Raw genomic sequence first — 18,475 nt, forward strand, 5'->3', positions numbered from 1 at the left:
ATCCCAATGCTGGAAAAACATCTGCGAAAGCCATGAACGTTGTGTGAAATCCCCACAGAGGCCCAAGACAGGATACAGCGAGGGGGGGATGGGGAGGGGTAGGGGTCATGTCATCACTAGCGGGGATTAGGTTGGGAGGCATGGCCCAAGCTTTATTTATAATAATAATAATATGCCATTTAGCAGACGCTTTTATCCAAAGCGACTTACAGTCATGCGTGCATACATTTTTGTGTATGGGTGGTCCCGGGGATCGAACCCACTACCTTGGCGTTACAAGCGCCTTGCTCTACCAGCTGAGCTACTGAGGACCACATAGGACTGTACATAATGGACTGTACATAATGGAGGAGTGTTCTTCAATCCTGTTTCCTCGGAACCCACAAGGTGTGCAGGCTTTTCTTCTAGCCCAGCATCCAACACAAATTCAACTAAATTGGAACTGATCAGGCTCCTCATTATGAGTTGAATCTGACATGTTAGTAGTTCTATGCAAGGACAGAAACCTGCACACCTTGCAGGTCCATAGGAACATGAAGAACACTACAGGTATATCACAGCTATAATGGGACATGGCCTATTCATCGTTTTTTAAACACTGCTCTAATATGTAGAGCTATAATGTGACAGGGGTCGAGCCTACCAATAATCTATATGTCAGATCCATTACTAGGCAAAGCCAGCTGACTCCGACAGCAGTCCCTCATGTTGTGGTTGTGCAGCCAGTCAGCAATGCTCCAGAGATCCCCTCCCCAAACCTGCCCCTCCACGCCCAGCAGGCAGGCAGCCTCAGATCCCAGAGACGATAAACAGGCTTCACAGAAACAAAGGCCAGAGCTAGGCAGGGAGACAACGCACAGGGGTGGAGGTGCAGAGGGATTGATGGATGTGTGTGTTGTGTGTGTTGTGGGGTGGATGACCGATGGAGCTCACACAAGCCTATAGTGACAGATAAAGTTAAAGCGGTGCTTCAGTATATTTTTTGTCGACAGTCATGACTATCTCTGAGTTCTTTTCTGAATGAAGTGTTGATCGTCATCAATACAGACCACTGTTAGGAACCATAGATCTAATGATCCTACATGATCAGCATTACTGGCCATCTAGATCCCAGTCTGCTGACAGTACACACGGACACGGACACACACACACAGTATTTATCTCGCCCGGGTGTCTGCACTCTGCATGGGCCCCACTGCTACAGAGTCTGTCTGTTGTCTCACCATAGTCACATGGACGCATGGTGGTGATCTTAAAACTTTACTGACCCCAGGTCAGAGTCGTACAGTGTCAAACCTCCATTCCCACACTATCACTGACACTCCCTTACTTCACAGTGTCAGCCAAGTCAAACACAGAGATAGGAATCACATGGTCCGAAGAAGGCCTTGAAAGACCACTGTTATTATTGCAGCGGTGAATGCATGGTGAGCTCTGCCAGACAAATCTATTAACATTCACTGTTATTCACCGTGTGGTGTGTAGATATTGCTGTTTTGCATATTCAGATTCATTCTCCATCAGAAGATATTTGAGAGATATCAAGTGTGGAAATGGTTGTTTGACACTTCTACTCTGAACTGTGGTCACACACTAAAGATCACCACTATGATGAGACAACAGATAGATTGTGTAGCAGTGGGGCCATGCAGAGAGCAGACACCCGGGGGGCATAAAACACAGTACTTTCAGTAGACAGGGAGAGAGAGCAAACTGTGGTCTGGTGGGCCAGTAGGCTGACGATCATGGGGAACGCACAATGTGCTGCTTATGTGGAGCGCCATGGGAGGCGTGGGACCCAACCCTAGGGCTTTTCTCATCAACTGCGACGCCTTACGGCTCTAGGCCGGCCTCCTTCCCATCATCCTTTAGTGGCCTATGATTGAGGCGAGACGCAAGAGAGCAGGTCCAGCTTGGACTTCAGAGTACAGAGCTCTCTTTCTCCTTATCATGAGCCAAACATCCAGCCACTTCAACCTACTCTGAGCCCTCCATATATCCACATAGCTCAGGCATGACCAAAGCATTTTATGATCATGAATTCAAAAAGGGCAAGAGGAGGTGACTGCCACAGCATGTTTAAGGATGACCAAAATTGCATCATTAAGAAATGTGTGAATAAAATAAAGTTGAACTAAAGTTCTAGTATCTTTAATAGCAACTAATAATGTCAAAATAATTTTCCGTCTAAGTTAATATACTGTACATGACAATCAATTTTCTGACCATGCCGTGCAAGCACAATACACCACTATAGGATCCTGTTGCGTTTGTTTGAGGGGAGGAGGAGCTTGTGAACTTGAACTTCAGACAGGCTGAGGAGGAAGGAGGAAAGGAGGGAACAGAAGGAGGAAAGGGGGGTAAGGGGTTGCACAGGAAGTAGAGTGTGGGTGGAGTCAGAGGTCAAGGCCTGACTTCCAACTCCCTCCACACACCCTCTCTGTCCTTCTGACCCTCTCTGTTGCTCCATGAGAGAGAGAGAGAGAGAGAGAGAGAGAGAGAGAGAGAGAGAGATAGAGATAGAGAGAGAGAGAGGGAGGGAGAAAGAGAGAGGGTGAGAGGCTCTGCTGCTGCTGTTGCTGTTGTGTGTGTTGTTGTGGTGCCAAAAGAGAATGGAAACAAAACGGGATCTCTGAACCGCTTTGGGGCTTGCAGCTCATGACTACTCACACTGTGTATGACCATCGCCCTGGCGACGTTTACTTAGTAACGCAATAAACGCATGTCTCCATTCGTTACAATTAACACCTCTGGTTGCCAAGGAAGTTATGTCCAAAACATACAATATGCAAAGGACCCTGTCTGATTTGCCTTTGTTGTTGTTGCAGAGTGTTTATAGCTAACTGATCTGTTGGTGAGCTCTCGTCATGGCCTGGCCTGCAACGAGGCTGCAGTCTGCTTCTAATTAACGCTATTTTGGACAGAGCGGGAACAATGTGAGGAAATGTTGTGTGGGGCAGAAACACTAGCAAGGACAGTCAATCCTGCCTGGTGTGTGTGCGCGCACGCGTGTGTGTGCAGTGCTAGCTAACATCTCCGACCAAAATAACATCCTCTGCTGTTTTGGGAGAACAGTTAAGAGGGGCGGGCGGTGGGGAGACAGGGGTGTGTGATGATATTTAGAACAATGTGTTGCCACTCGACAGGAAAAGGAAGCTTGCGTCTGGCCATGTGACACTCTGAGGTACCATATTTCTGTCTGTCCTCTACTCAACACTCGACCTCAGAGACTCAAAGTGACATTAACACGGTAACACAGATATAGACCGTTTCCTGAGAGAAATAGAGAGGAAGAGCGAGAGAGAGAGAGAGAGAGAGAGAGAGAGAGAGATGCAGAAAGAGACAGCGAGTGGAAGACTAGTAGTGAGAGTTGAGAACCGAGGCGAATATAAGGGGAAAAAAAAGAAGCCTCTGCAGTAAGAGTTAGCCACAATGTGGCCTATGAGGCAGCTAAAGTGTTGGTTTATCTATAAGTCAGAGTATGTGCCACTCACCATTGAAGAAGCTCTTGACCTTGAGGTATCCCACACTGAGCCGAAGCACAGACAGCTTGTCCAGCCTCGCACGTACATCCTCTGAGAACGGCAAAAGGCTGGTCAACTTGTCCAGCTCTCCGTTCAGCCGATCCCTGTGTCGCTTTGACGGGTTCGACTTGATGCCATCTGTAGAAGGGGGTTTAGGACTGAAAAAGAGAGAAAAATAAGTTAAGGTTCAATGATGAGGGTTTGAAATTGATGCAGGGTTGTTCATGGTCTCCGTTTCAACCCAAGACCTTGATCTTTCTATTAATGTTGAAAAGACTCTTCTGAGATATACTGGTGCTGAGAAATACACACAAGAGTAGAAAGTGTGACAAGCAGCCCAAGTCTCTCCTACACAGCCTGGTTTCTCTGGTGATTATGAAACCACCTTGCAAGAAATACTTTGGTAAAGGAGACAATGGAATAGTAGTGCTGGTATATCTTACATGGAATCCGGTTTCCTTTTACTGTAATGTGAAAATGCCTGATCAATTTAGTCCTTAATGAAGTTGGATCCACTCTATGATTTTAGCTATGTGCTATTTGGTTTAGGTTATTCCCCTGTCCACTGTTGGGTTGCTGTTGAAGTAAATTCTGGCACTAAAGAAGACTCTAAAGCTGTTGAAAATCAAACAAAGGGCCACTTCAGAAAATGAAATGTGATCCAGACCCAAAAACCTCCCAGTAAATTGTCTTTTAGAGAGATGTCTCAAGTTTGCAAATGTGCAAAATGGCACCCTATTCCCTATAGCACGTGTCAAACTCAAGGCCCGCTGGCGGTTTGAGTAAATAAATATATATACACTACCGGTCAAACGTTTTAGAACACCTACTCATTCAAGGGTTTTTCTTTATTTTTTACTATTTTCTACATTGTAGAATAATAGTGAAGACATCAAAACTATGGAATAACACATATGGAATCATGTAGTAACCAAAATATATTTTATATTTGAGATTCTTCAAATAGCCACCATTTGCCTTGATGACAGCTTTGCACACTCTTGGCATTCTCTCAACCAGCTTCATGAGGTAGTCACCTTGAATGCATTTCAATTAACAGGTGTGCCTTCTTAAACGTTAATTTGTGGAATTTCTTTCCTTCATAATGCGTTTGAGACAATCAGTTGTGTTGTGACAAGGTAGGGGGTGGGGTATACAGCAGATAGCCTTATATGGTAAAAGACCAAGTCCATATTATGGCAAGAACAGCTCCAATACGGAACATTTCAAGAACTTTGAAAGTTTCTTCAAGTGCAGTCGCAAAAAACATCAAGCGCTATGATGAACCTGGCTCTCATGAGGACCGCCACAGGAATGGAAGACCCAGAGTTACCTCTGCTGCAGAGGATAAGTTCATTAGTTACCAGCCTCCAAAATTTCAGCCCAAATAAATGCTTCACAGAGTTCAAGTAACAGACACATCTCAACATCAACTGTTCAGAGGAGACTGTGTGAATCAGGCCTTCATGGTTGAATTGCTGCAAAGAAACCACTACTAAAGGACACCAATAAGAAGAAGAGACTTGCTTGGGCCAAGAAACACGAGCAATGGACATTAGACCGGTGGAAATATGTCCTTTGGTCTGGAGTACAAGATTTTTGGTTCCAACCGCCGTGTCTTTGCGAGACGCGGTGTGGGTGAACGGATGATCTCTGCATGTGTATTTCCCACTGTAAAGCATGGAGGAGATGGTGTTATGGTGTGGGGGTACTTTACTGGTGACACTGTCTGTGATTTATTTAGAATTCAAGGCACACTTAACCAGCATGGCTACCACACCATTCTGCAGCGATACGCCATCCCATCTGGTTTGGGCTTAGTGGGACTATCATTTGTTTTTCAACAGGATATTGACCCAACACACCTCTAGGCTGTTTAAGGGCTATTTGACCAAGACGGAGAGTGATGGAGTGCTGCATCAGATGACCTGGCCTCCACAATCACCCGACCTCAACCAAATTAAGATGGTTTGGGATGAGTCGGACTGCAGAGTGAAGGAAAAGCAGCCAACAAGTGCTCAGCATATGTGGGAACTCCTTCAAGAATGTTGGAAAAGCATTGCAGGTGAAGCTGGTTGAGAGAATGTCAAGAGTGTGCAAAGCTGCCGTCAAGGCAAAGGGTGGCTATTTGAAGAATCTCAAATATAAAATATATTTTAATTTGTTTAACACCTTTTTGGTTACTACATGATTCCATATGTGTTATTTCATAGTTTTGATGTCTTCACTATTATTCTACAATGTAGAATATAGTAAAAAATAAAGAAGAACTGTTGAATGAGTAGGTGTTCTAAAACTTTTGACCGGTAATGTACTGAACAAAAATAACGCAACATGCAGCAATTTCAACGATTTTACTGAGTTACAGTTCATATAAGGAAATCAGTCAATTTAAATAAATAAATTAGGCCCTAATATATGGATTTCACATGACTGGGCAGGAGCGCAGCCATGGCTGGGCCTGGGAGGGTATAGGCCCACCCACTGGGGAGCCAGGTCCAGCTAATCAGAATGAGTTTTTTCCCACAAAAGGGCTTTATGACAGACATACTGTAAATACTCCTCAGTTTCATCAGCTGTCCGGGTGTCTGGTCTCAGACGATCCCGCAGGTGAAGAAGCCGGATGTGGAGGTCTGGGTTTGGCGTGGTTACACGTGGTCTGTGGTTGTAAGGCCCGTTGTAAGGCCGGTTGGACGTACTGCCAAATTATTTTTACAAAATGTTGGGAGGTCGGCTTATGGTAGAGAAATTAACATTACATTCTCTGTTAACAGCTCTGGTGGACATTCCTGTAGTCAGCATGCCAATTGCATGCTCCCTCAAAACTTGAGACATCTGTGGCATTGTGTTGTGTGACAAAACTGCACATTTTAGAGTGGCCTTTTATTGTCCCCTTGATATGCCACACCTGTCAGCTTCTTGATATGCCACACCTGTCAGATGGATGGATTATCTTGGCAAAGGAGAAATGCTCACTAACAGGGATATAAACAAATTTGTGCACAACATTTGAGAGAAATAAGCTTTTTGTGAAAAACATTTGGGATCTCGGTGAAGATCAAATATGGCCCGTGTGGAAAATGTGTTTGACAACCCGGCCCTATAGCATCAAAAGTAGCGTACTATAGGGAATATGGTGAAGAGTAGCTGAAGCCAGATGTGATCCTCAACCTCAAGTAAAGAACCAGGTCATTGGTGCAGTATGACGTCATCTTGATTCCTCACAAATACTGGCCTCTGTGTCCCAGGTGTTTGTCTTAGAGTAAGTCTCACCAAGCGCCTTTGGGTCACAGCTACTACACTCTCTCTGGCATATTCTTAGAAATGTACTTAACTCTCTTTGTAAACTGTCAAATAGCATAATTAATCCATTATAATGTTCAACTAACTACAAAAGGCCTTAAGTCAAAGAGCTTATATTAGGCTGGTCAGAGTTGTTTTAGCCATTTGTTAAGCAAGGCAATATTAGCTTTGTGTGTCAAGTATACTGTACATCATATTTAATCACCTATTCCAAGAAAAACTGTGTGAAACATTTTCTTGGAAATTAATTTTCATAGAAATAGATGACATTTCAAACCCTAAACATTATAATGTTTTTAACATAGTGTGTCATTGTCTACTCTTACCAGTCCTAATAAACCAACAAGCTCTCCCACTTCAGAATTTCCTGGTTCAATGTTTGGGAGAACCTTGTCTTGAGAAACCAAGCCATTGTTGTCAAATGGAGGTCTGTTGTAACCCAACACTGTATTTTCACCACCAAGGGCTTACCCGAAGGGATTTCAACGGTAACTCAAGCCAGAGGTTTGGACCCAAATTACACATTCCCCGAAAACAAGGGAAAGTGACGACACCAGAGACTGGCCTTGGGGACAATAGGCGCTTCATTCAGACCATCTCTGTCCGTCCACCGTCAGTTGGACTCCATCTTGGATTCCTCACACAGACAGAGGTAACTTCATTGTTGTAGCACAGGTGATATCACAAGTTAATAACAAATTCCAAGTGACATTAGCATGTTTTGATACGGGTGCATGTAGTTCAATGTTACATTAGTGTATTCTTAGTCACTGCAAGGACCACACAGTGATGTTTACATATTTATGTATTTATAATAAGATAAGTGCTAGCTTCTTGTAGCATTTTGGCTTACATAATTAAAATGTCCAACCTTTCCATAAACAGTTCAAACCAAATGGCCTAGATCTGAACCAAAATAGAAAACAGGCCAGTCTTCCAAAGGTCAACCTAATGGCTGAACAGAGGAGGAGCGATAGAGGAACCAGATCTAGGTAATCTGATTTTCAGTGTTATAACCGACACATGACAAGAGAGGCCTGTGCACGTTTGGAAACAGCAGGGCCCATGCCTGGATTCAAATAGTATTTGTTTCCCATCAGATACTTTCAACATTTGGCTTAGCCTGCATAGAGTGCCAGGTGGGCAGGGTTTTGCCCTTTTGGGCCTATTCCATTGGTTATTTTGCGCCAGGCAAGCTCAACCAAGGGCAGCTAAAGTATTTGAAAGTGCACAAATACTATTTGAGCCCGGCTCTGGTAAGGTCATTCCCACCCTGATAACCTCCAGTAGAACTCTATGAACATCTGTTTCTGGTCCACCTCAACAAAACAAGACTGGAATTAAACTCAGATGGCTCAACCTGCAGCATTCGTGTTGCCCACCTCGCTGGCTCTCTCACCATTTTACATTTAAGTCTTTTAGCAGACGCTCTTTTCCAGAGCGACTTACAGTTTTTTTAGTGAGTGCATACATTTTTCATACTGGCCCCCCGTGGGAATCGAACCCACAACCCTGGCGTTGCAAACGCCATGCTCTACCAACTGAGCTACAGGAGGCCTACTCATAAGGCAAATTCTTAAAACAATGGATGTGTAGTGTTATCTATTTTGGCAGAGTATTACCATCTTATTGCAAGACTGCTTTCCCAGACTCCCAAACAAAGGTACTTTGTCTGAGTCAGTGTAACAACAACCCCTGAATAAGATTAGGTTTTATGTCTAAAATAATAAGTACATCAAAACTGTCTAACATTCTTTCCAAACTGTTTGGTAAGGAAAAAAAAGACAAGGTAAAAAACAGTCTAACATTCTTTCCAAACAGTCAGGACACTGTCTGTGAAGTAATGGTGAAGGTAGTAGTCACACCTGTGGATGGGGAATAGGGGTCCCTTAACGTAAAGCTTTCAAATGTGGGAATGTGAACGCATGACCCTCCATGGTCATCACCATCGAAGTCATATTAATCCATTGACGTCCTTGCTGCCAAAAATAGCCCAGTCACTTCTAGCTCATTGGGTCAAGTGTTCCCGTAATGAGCTTCTGGTGAGGTCCGTTACAGTTAATGTAGCCATGTGACATCACTGACAAGTGGCAGGCCAGGGGTGGAGGGGTGGCAGAGGGTCTGGTGTGGACTGGAGAGCCAGGGTCTAACCTGTCTGTCTGTCTGTCTGTGTGTCTGTCTTTGTGTCTGTCTTTGTGTCTGTCTTTGTGTATCTGTCTGTGTGTCTGTCTTTGTGTGTCTGTCTGTCTATAAGTATCTTAGATAAAGTGAAATGTTTGTTGAATTGTTGGATCACTCTCATTTGATTTACAAAGGAATCACAAAGAGTCATGGATTTTCTGTTCTAAAAGGGATTCTTCCTGGCGGAAAACTCACAACTAAAAGTCAGTGACCTAGTGAGAGTGGCTGACTGAGCATCATACGCCCGAGTGGCGCAGTGGTCTAAGGCACTGCATCGCAGTGCTAGCTGTGCCACTAGAGATCCTGGTTCGAATCCAGGCTCTGTCGTAGCCGGCCGCTACTGGGAGACCCATGGGGTGGTGCACAATTGGCCCAGCGTCGTCCATGGGAGGGAATGGCTGGTGGGGATGTAGCTCAGTTGGTAGAGCATGGTGTTTGCAACGCCAGGGTTGTGGTTTCGATTCCCAGGGGGGTATGAAAAAGAAAAAAAGTATGTATGCACTAACTGTAAGTTGCTCTGGATAAGAGCGTCTGCTAAATGACTAAAAATGCTTAAAAAAGATATGCAGAGGGTTGTCTACTAAAACACTAGCGATGCATCCCAAATGTCATCTTATTCCCTATATAGTGCACTACATTTGACCAGAGAGCCCTATGAGCCCTGGTCAAAAGTAGTGCACTATATACGGAATAGAGTGCCGTTTGAGTCGCAACCTAGGCCTGGTCTGCACACAGCAGTCACACAATGATATCATTGTAGAGGTAGAAAAAGCTCACACTGTAGACGCTGTAGGTTATGTCATCAATCTTCTATTTTTAAAAGGCCAACAGGTTACCCTGTGCCATTGTTCCAACCTTCTGGAAATGTGATAGAGGGAGAGAGCAATGAAAAGAGAATGTTTACATATAGGGCTGGTAGAAAGTGTGGAGAGTGGAGAAAGAAAATACTTGTAAAAAGTTGAGCAAAATACTTGCTAATAGGGTCGTAAGGTTATGAGTAGGTAATAATAAAGTAATTACTCATACTTATTAACTCAATGAGTCCCACCGTATCGCTGGTGCGTTTCGGACTTCTAACCCCTTTTAAACATTGTGTGTTTGAGCTACAGTCTTCTTGTACCATTGGAATCGTCTGTTTCATTACCGGGGGCTGAGCTAGAGCGGTATTTGTGAGACAAGGGTGGAACCCGAAGGGGCCTGGGGCAGGTATTTTATACAAAAACGTCTGTAGAGCACCAATGGTTTGATCTACAAACTATTCAAAGTTTTCTATGAAACGCTGAGACTCTCACAAACACGCACATATTGTTTGCTTTATGATGCTCACGAGCTACACAAGAGTCGTTAGAAGGTAAGGGGTTCTTCTATATAGAAGATCATAGGAAATCCTAGGACATGTGTCTATAATACTGTAATATGCTCACATAGTTGCTGTCACAAACTCCAAACTCAACACAGTTGTCACTGACTAGTTCGATATTCATTTCCCAGTGAGCAAATAATTTCTGTACATACAGCATTCATTTTTTTATCAGGATTTTGCTTAGGCTGACCTTATTTTTGTATTGAAATGTGTCAATACAACTCATGAATGCAACTGTTTATGTACATATAAGGGCTGGCCATGCAGATAAATGAAAGTCAGATATGCTAAAAGACGATTTTTACTGGAATGTTGGGACCAACGGGACCAAACAGTTCTGAATACTGCGATACATTTAAACATTTTAAAAAACGATTTGTTCAAGTAATTTTTTTCTCCAGAGAATACAACTGTGTAACTTTGCATGAGTTAGAAATATGTTAATTTGCAGAGGAAAAAAATTAAGAAATACAAAAAAGTTGATTAAAAAAACGCAGGACTATCATATTACAACATTTCGGCCCAGCTTCCCCTGCTCTCCCTCCCCATGTAAGCATTGCGTGAGAGCGCAGCCAATTTTCAACTTGATTAAGACTAATGCAAGACGACCATTTCCATGCCAGCCCATAACTACACACCAAAACACAATCTTAAGGTAACCCTAAAGACTTGAGGAAGCATTTATAGTAGGCTGCTGTGGCAAATACAGGGAATTTAAATAGAGGAGATTGTATAGATAAAAAATCTAATGAAAATGGTTTGGAACGAGACAATGTGCAGAATCACTGCAGATACCCAGAGCTATACCAACATTATGCACAACTTTAACGCAAAACCAGTATCATAATATGAATATTATTAATTTAATATGATCAATTATAGATTGATACATAACACTCCAAACAATGTGTAACGTAAAAATGCAGTCATGCATTCACCCATACAATTATGACAAAAGGTAGTGAACATGCACATCGGTCTTATTTGCGTAACTTGATTTAGTGAAGCTCAGACCCCATAGCCTATACTGAAAATAAGTGCCACACGATAGGCTACACAAGTCTACTATACACATAATAGTAGAATAGCCTTCAAATTAAACATTTAGTTTATTGTTTTATGTCGTTATAAACGGTTTTAGTAGTATTGGTTGACCTGTAAGATAACTTACACAACGTAGCCGTATCTTTTAACTTGAAAATTATATTCAGAGTTGCTTACATTTTCTGAACAGGCTTCTTCCGTTTCTTAGCTGCGTACTGCGCCGTACTCCCCAACATGATGTATCTCTCACTAAGAAAGTCTATAGAATAAGACTATCCTATACGTTTCCCTCTTATTCTTGCAGATATATTTCGAAGAAACACGACAAGATAAAGCTCTGTATAATGTCAATATCCAGAGTCCGCCGATGCACAGAACGTCTCATAAGTCGAAGCTCCAAATATGCGTAGAAACTATTCCTCTTGGTAGACCAGACCGATACATCCAAAATTGCTTTTTGATATAAAAGTTTAGGGAAACCTTTCACACTACACAGCAGACAGCAGCTAGAAGTGGCGTGCGTGATCGGAACACATTTGACTCCGTCCTTTTTTCATTTTTTTCAAGCTGTCATTCCTACTGCATTCACATACTGTACACCAGTTGCGCGAACGCAATGGCTGCTTTTTCTGCTACTCAAACCAATCCAGAGCGCTGGTTCACTGTAGCTCGCGCAGCAGTTACAGTGGGGCTGCTCGCTATTGGTGCACAGCGCTTTCAGGAAATATAACACAGAAGAGAGAGATATACATTTAAAAGGGCAATCTGCGATTCAAACAATAATAAAGCAGCGACCCCGCCACTGTTTTGGTAAACAGCTGAGGGATGTAGCTGGAGAAATGTATGCACTCTGAAATTCAGTCTCCTCTTTCTCTGTGATGGCTTGGCTTGGCCAGTGGATCCTAGTAGCAGGACAGTATTTCCAGTACATGATAATATTGGATAATTATATTTTTGGGAGAAACTGAAGTGAATGATTAACACTGACAATAGGGACTTACTGGTAAAGATTCAACCACTTCAAGGTGACACAGTAGACAGGATTAGAATCACACAGAATAGAAACTAACAGAATAGGATAGAATAAAATAGATCCCCTCACTGCATCATGACTGTGTTACTACCAATCATGTGGACTGGGCCAGGGAGGCCAATGTTTATTGACACGTGGCATTGACACTCCAGACTGTGATTGGTTTGGTCGGGTCGCCCAGGCCTTGCTGTCTGGCAGGTAGTGGAAAAACACACACAACCTCTGACCGACCATATTCACCACAGAGCATGAACTAGCTGCAGCACACATATTGAACCAGTGTCAGTAAAAACAAACAGTCACAGAAAGGACAGTAAAGCACACCACAGAATAGCTGACAGCTTTGACTTGGCTGGCAGAGAGGAGTGATATGTAATGTGTCAAATCAACTTACTCAACACTCCACAAAGTAGGTCCCCATGGTTACAAGTGAACTTCTACACCCTTCATTATTGTCTAATCTGTCATCCTTTACTCCTACTCCCTGTCAGTAAACACTGAATAGAGGATTGGGGTTGAAAAGGTCTCTCTGTTCTTGTTCAAGGTGATTAATCAGTCGATCACAATGTATTTTGGCTTCATATATTCAGCTGCTGGCCATGACATAGCATTCCAACATATTTCATAACCACTGTTTATGTGTGGATCCACATATCAACAAAGTATTTGACCAATTGTCAATTGAAGCAACGTATTGGGGTTTACACTATAATGGAAACTTAACACATGAAATCAGTCAACATTACTGTAGCACTGAAGCTTAATTGAACAAAAATTGTGACAAATGTATGTTGAGAAATACAGTGATGGAAACACAGAGCCTAAATTGAGTGCAATTCTAGAACTAACACCAGTTGGTTATTTTGTGCTTGTTTTTTTGCGTCTGTTTTTCCCCTATTAACAACACTCACCAGAAGTCATTTGGCATAGCTGCCAATTAAGGTAATCTATCCAAGCAAGTGTTGGAGATCACCATCATAGCCACTGGAGGGAAAGTCTCTGCCATAGTGAAGAACAAATTAACACATGGGAAAACCTATTTCGTTACCATAGAGCCACTGTTGTTGGTGCTGATAAACAAACCAGTTACAAGTAAGTAGCTATTTATGATATGCCACCATCTGGCACCATTAAATTACTTTTACGGTTGAAAACACATCCAATTAAATCAAAGTTTGACTTGAAATAAAGAAAATCTGGCCGGTAACATACAGGAAACTGACACACAGACCTTAGTTAGTGAAGTTGTCTTGGTTGCACTGTAATTATGTAGATTGCAGAGGGAGTGTAAATTGTATGAATTAAAATGAAGAAACTACTGTTTGTAGTGAGAACAAAGGTAGTTTATAGAACCCTCTCTGTTTTGACATTCATTTGAAGCACGGCGCTATTATTGAAATGATGGAGTTTAGATCTGAAATTCTACTTCAATCTGAAATATTATTCATAAAATGCTCTTAAAATAGCTGCAGTATGATAAAATTAGATGGTTATCATCAAGGTAGAATTATCACATCAGTTTATGCAACCAGAAGAGAAGCTCTATCTGACATGTCAAGAAATATACATGCAACATTAACAAAACTGCACTCTTAACATGAGCTAATTAAAGAATTACACTGTATTTAGAGTTATACAATTCAGAGAAATGTATATTGTTTGGCGGGGACAGGGTGAAACTGTGGTTAGTTTCCAGTTCTAGATGGCAAATCAAAGATTGCTACCATAGTGTTTAAAAAGACACGCAGAGGTGATTTTAATACACTAGTAAATCTGTTGAAAACAGTTTTAAATGTTACTCACTGAACTTTTACTGGGTAGCATTTAGTTCTATAACCAGCTTCATAAAGTGAAATGAGTGCTGTGTCATTTTGGATTCTTCTCAATTATGACATCTTTCTGCACCTGCATCCATGATATAGCGCTTCAGAAAACTGATGTGCTTTAAGGAAAAATAAAATGCAATTTATATGTCACCTGCCTTTGCAAAGTATTTGTTGGGATAAAGGGACTAAGATATACTTGTTTGTGAGTGTCATAACTAAGGACAGTTTAGGTTGCACAAACGGAAAAGTAAACAAAAATACTACGATTTTATAGATTTGAGGCTTCTCTACCCCCTCTGGTCACCTCTGCTCACCCTGCAGTTACTGACTGACATCCATCATTACAGGCTTATTACCGCAAGGAATTCTGCCCCTAGAGGTGAAAACCAGAACCCTTGTAGGATAGGTTGGCAATTTATAAGAAGAGAGGCAGAGGAATTTGGCACCATGACCATTCCACACAATCCATTTATATGTGTATCTGAAAATCACTGACCATGGTTATTCATATTCACAGCATTGCTGTTTTCCTGATACTGATACCTTCTGACAGTGTTAGAGTTTAGTCTGACGAGTTGATGTGGATGACGTTGTTTTGAAATGAGCATAATGTCTTTCTCTGCCCTCGCCCTTCACTTTACGAAACACTGAATGAAGCACTGGTTCTTCAAAAGACTGAACTGGCTCGAAGTTCAAAACTCAAGCTGTTGGATGGCCGCTCTGTCCAGCCATCAACTTGTGCTGTACTTATAAGGGTGCAGCACTAGTGGAAAAACAACAACAACCTAGCTAAATCTGATACTATCACATAGGTCTGGGAACAGTTACAGGAGCTTACCTCTAATCAAAATGGCTGCAGAAGGTTGTGATTTGGCATCGTTTCATTGGCTACAAGTTGTTTGTGTTTACCTCTCCTTGAAGCAGAGAGGGGAAGTCCGGGGTTGTCTGGTTCCCAGAGAAAGGAAGGGATTAAATCCATTGTTAAATCCAGAAGTGGCCCTTACCCTTTACTCAGATCTGAGTAGCCATATCTAGCCAAGCACTTGATCTGCGGAAGAGGAAAATTAAGAGTCTACAAGGAAATACAAGTCTTCTCTCCAGTGAAGTTCTTTCGTCTCTCTGCACTCTCATCATTATATTTATGGGTACAGTAATGTATCATTGTACATAATATTGAATATATTATGAGTAAATTCTTAGAGGATATCTGTCATCATTCTGGTGCTGTAAATCATAAAGTATTGCACTCTCTCTGCACTCAGCTCGGTGGTGGACCTTGCAGTGTTCCTCTCAATGAATAGCTTATACAGTCTTGTATAGATGTATGAAACATGCTGAAAATGAAGGACACATTATCTCCACCTTAAAGTACCAAACCTGAGAGAGACTCAGTCCAGATCTGGACCCTGGACCGACACATGCATACGCGCACACACACACACACACACACACACACACACACACACACACACACACACACACACACACACACACACACACACACACACACACACACACACACACACACACACACACACACACACACACACACACACACACACGCACACACACACACACTCTTTCGGTCTTATAGTCATCCTGAATGTGATTGTCTTCTGAGAGACCCGTAATTGCGGACAGATGTTGGCGTAGTCGACATAGTGTGTGTGAAAAACAGGGTGGAGGGTGGGGGAGAGTTGGTCGGTCCGGCCATTGTATAAACTTTACCTTACCGTCTGGTCATGGCTTTTTCCATGGCAGCTCTAACTCTCTCTCTCTCCAGCCCAATGAATCACAACTGGGTTTATTGGAAGGGACTTAACCCTTGTGGGCGTTCGGTTGGCCTTTTGGAAGACAAATTGGTCCCATTTCTCATCTTGTTTTCTTATGATGAGAGATTATTAGCTGTGAACTTTTTAAAGGAGGCGAGGGTAGTGAGTTATGCTCGCTGTCATACAGAGTACTGAGTGGGCTTTAGGACTGTAGTCTTGCCAGTACATTCCTACTCAGGAAACTATTTGTTTGCGTCAAACACTGAAGTCAGCCTTCACTTTAGCCTTGCCTCTATACTTTCAACAGAAACTGAAGACCACCATTTATTCAAACAGTGTGAGGTAGAGTACTCCTAAGTGCCTACCTAGCTGACATGTTTTGAATAGTAAGGCCAGAGTGTGCTATTTGTCCTCTACAGTGCAGATTGCAGATGGAAGGGCTCTACAGTACGTTTCACTCCTGTGAGTAGATCATGGCTACACACACTGGGTCTCCTGTAGGTAGAAGTGGACACGGATCCAGTCATCTCAGATCAGTGCCAAGGAGATAGGAGATAGGATTTGGGATTTAAGGGATATCTCTGCTGCCCAACCTACTGGGAAATGGCGGGCCAACTTAACTGTAAACTCCAGTCTGTACCCTACAGGTATAAGGCCAGTGGTAAGTTTGGGTACCTTATAGTTTGGGTTTGAGTGTAGATAACAGGTTGACTGCTGACGCCCAGGCTAGCCTTCTCCCACCGGGGCCACACCACTCCTAATGCCCAATTTTCTCCAAGTGTGAGAAAATAAACATGTTAATGATGAGTGGAGCTGCACACTGAATGAGGCCAGCTCCACATGTGCTTTGAGTTGGGAAGGGGATTGGGAGGCTCAGGTCTGACAAAGCCCCATTGGTAACTGATATAAGGCTGTGGCACGTTCAGGCTCTTTCGTGGGTCACCTCATAGGCTCCCACTATTGACGTCCACTATGGATGCTTTGGAATGACGAGTGAATAGGAAAATATTTATGTATACAGAATATACACTACCGTTCAAAAGTTTGGGGTCACATAGAAATGTCCTTGTTTTCAAAAGAAAAGCAATTTTTTTGTCCATTAAAATAACATCAAATTAATCAGAAATACAGTGTAGACATTGTGAATGTTGAAAATGGCTATTGTAGCTGGAAACGGCAGATTTTTAATGGAATATCTACATAGGCGTACAGAGGCCCATTATCAGCAACCATTAGTCCTGTGTTCCAATGGCACGTTGTGTTTGCTAATCCAAGTTTATCATTTTAAAAGGCTAATTGATCATTAGAAAACCCTTTTGCAATTATGTTAGCACAGCTGAAAACTGTTGTGCTGATTAAAGAAGCAATAAAACTGGCCTTCTTGAGACTAGTTGAGTATCTGGAGCATCAGCAATTGTGGGTTCGATTACAGGCTCAAAATGGCCAGAAACAATAACGTTCTTCTGAAACTCGTCGGTCTATTCTTGTTCTGAGAAATGAAGGCTATTACATGCGAGAAATTACCAAGAAACTGAAGATCTCATACAACGCTGTGTACTACTCCCTTCACAGCCATTTACAACATTAATAATCTCTACACTGTATTTCTGATCAATTTGATGTTATTTTAATGGACAAAAAATTTGCTTTTCTTTCGAAAACAAGGACATTTCTAAGTGACACCAAACTTTTGAACGGTAGTGTATATACACATGGCCATATACACTACACTGCTCGTCAAATATCTCATTCCAAAATCATGGGCATTAATATGGAGTTGGTCGCCCCTTTGCTGCTATAACAGCCTCCACTCTTCTGGGAAGGCTTTCAACTAGATGTTGGAACATTGCTGCGGGGACTTGCTTCCATTCAGCCACAAGAGCATTAGTGAGGTCGGGCACTGATGTTGGGCAATTAGGCCTGGATCGTAGGCGACGTTCCAATTCATCCCAAAGGTGTTCGATAGGGTTGAGGTCAGGGCTTTGTGCAGGCCAGTCATGTTCTTCCACACCGATCTCGACAAACCATTTCTGTATAGACCTCACTTTCTGCACAGGGGCATTGTCATGCTGAAACAGGAAGGGGCCTTCCCCAAGTTGGAAGCACATAATCGTCTAGAATGTCATTGTATGCTGTAGCATTAAGATTTCCTTTCACTGGAACTAAGGGGCCTAGCCCAAATACTGAAAAACAGCCCCAGACCATTATTCCTCCTCCGCCAAACTGTACAGTTGGCACTATGCATTCGGGCAGGTAGAGTTTTCCTGGCAGCCGCCAAAACCAGATTCGGCCGTCGAATCTGCCAGATGGTGAAGCGTGATTCACCACTCCAGAGAAAGCATTTCCACTGCTCCAGAGTCCAATGGCGGCGAGCTTTACACCACTCCAGCCGACGCTTGGCATTATGCATGCTGATCTTAGGCTCAGCC

General features: G+C 42.7%; 1 protein-coding gene across 1 annotated transcript in view; it reads right to left on the reverse strand.

Moving 5' to 3' along the window:
* Positions 1-12,009, reverse strand: part of LOC311112493 (aryl hydrocarbon receptor-like) — a gene marked incomplete at its 3' end in the record, with an annotated part of 28,841 nt that extends 16,832 nt beyond the window's left edge. The window contains exons 1-2 of the mRNA XM_084155627.1: positions 11,593-12,009; positions 3,495-3,682 (exon numbers count right to left, since the gene is read on the reverse strand). Coding sequence (XP_084011753.1) covers positions 3,495-3,682; positions 11,593-11,651 — 247 coding nt within the window. The 5' untranslated portion in view covers positions 11,652-12,009. The remainder of the gene's footprint in view (positions 1-3,494; positions 3,683-11,592) is intronic.
* Between the last annotated feature and the right edge of the window lie 6,466 nt (positions 12,010-18,475).

The sequence above is a fragment of the Coregonus lavaretus genome, assembly GCF_964263955.1.
Source record: "Coregonus lavaretus genome assembly, chromosome: 38".
Classification (NCBI taxonomy): Eukaryota; Metazoa; Chordata; class Actinopteri; order Salmoniformes; family Salmonidae; genus Coregonus; species Coregonus lavaretus.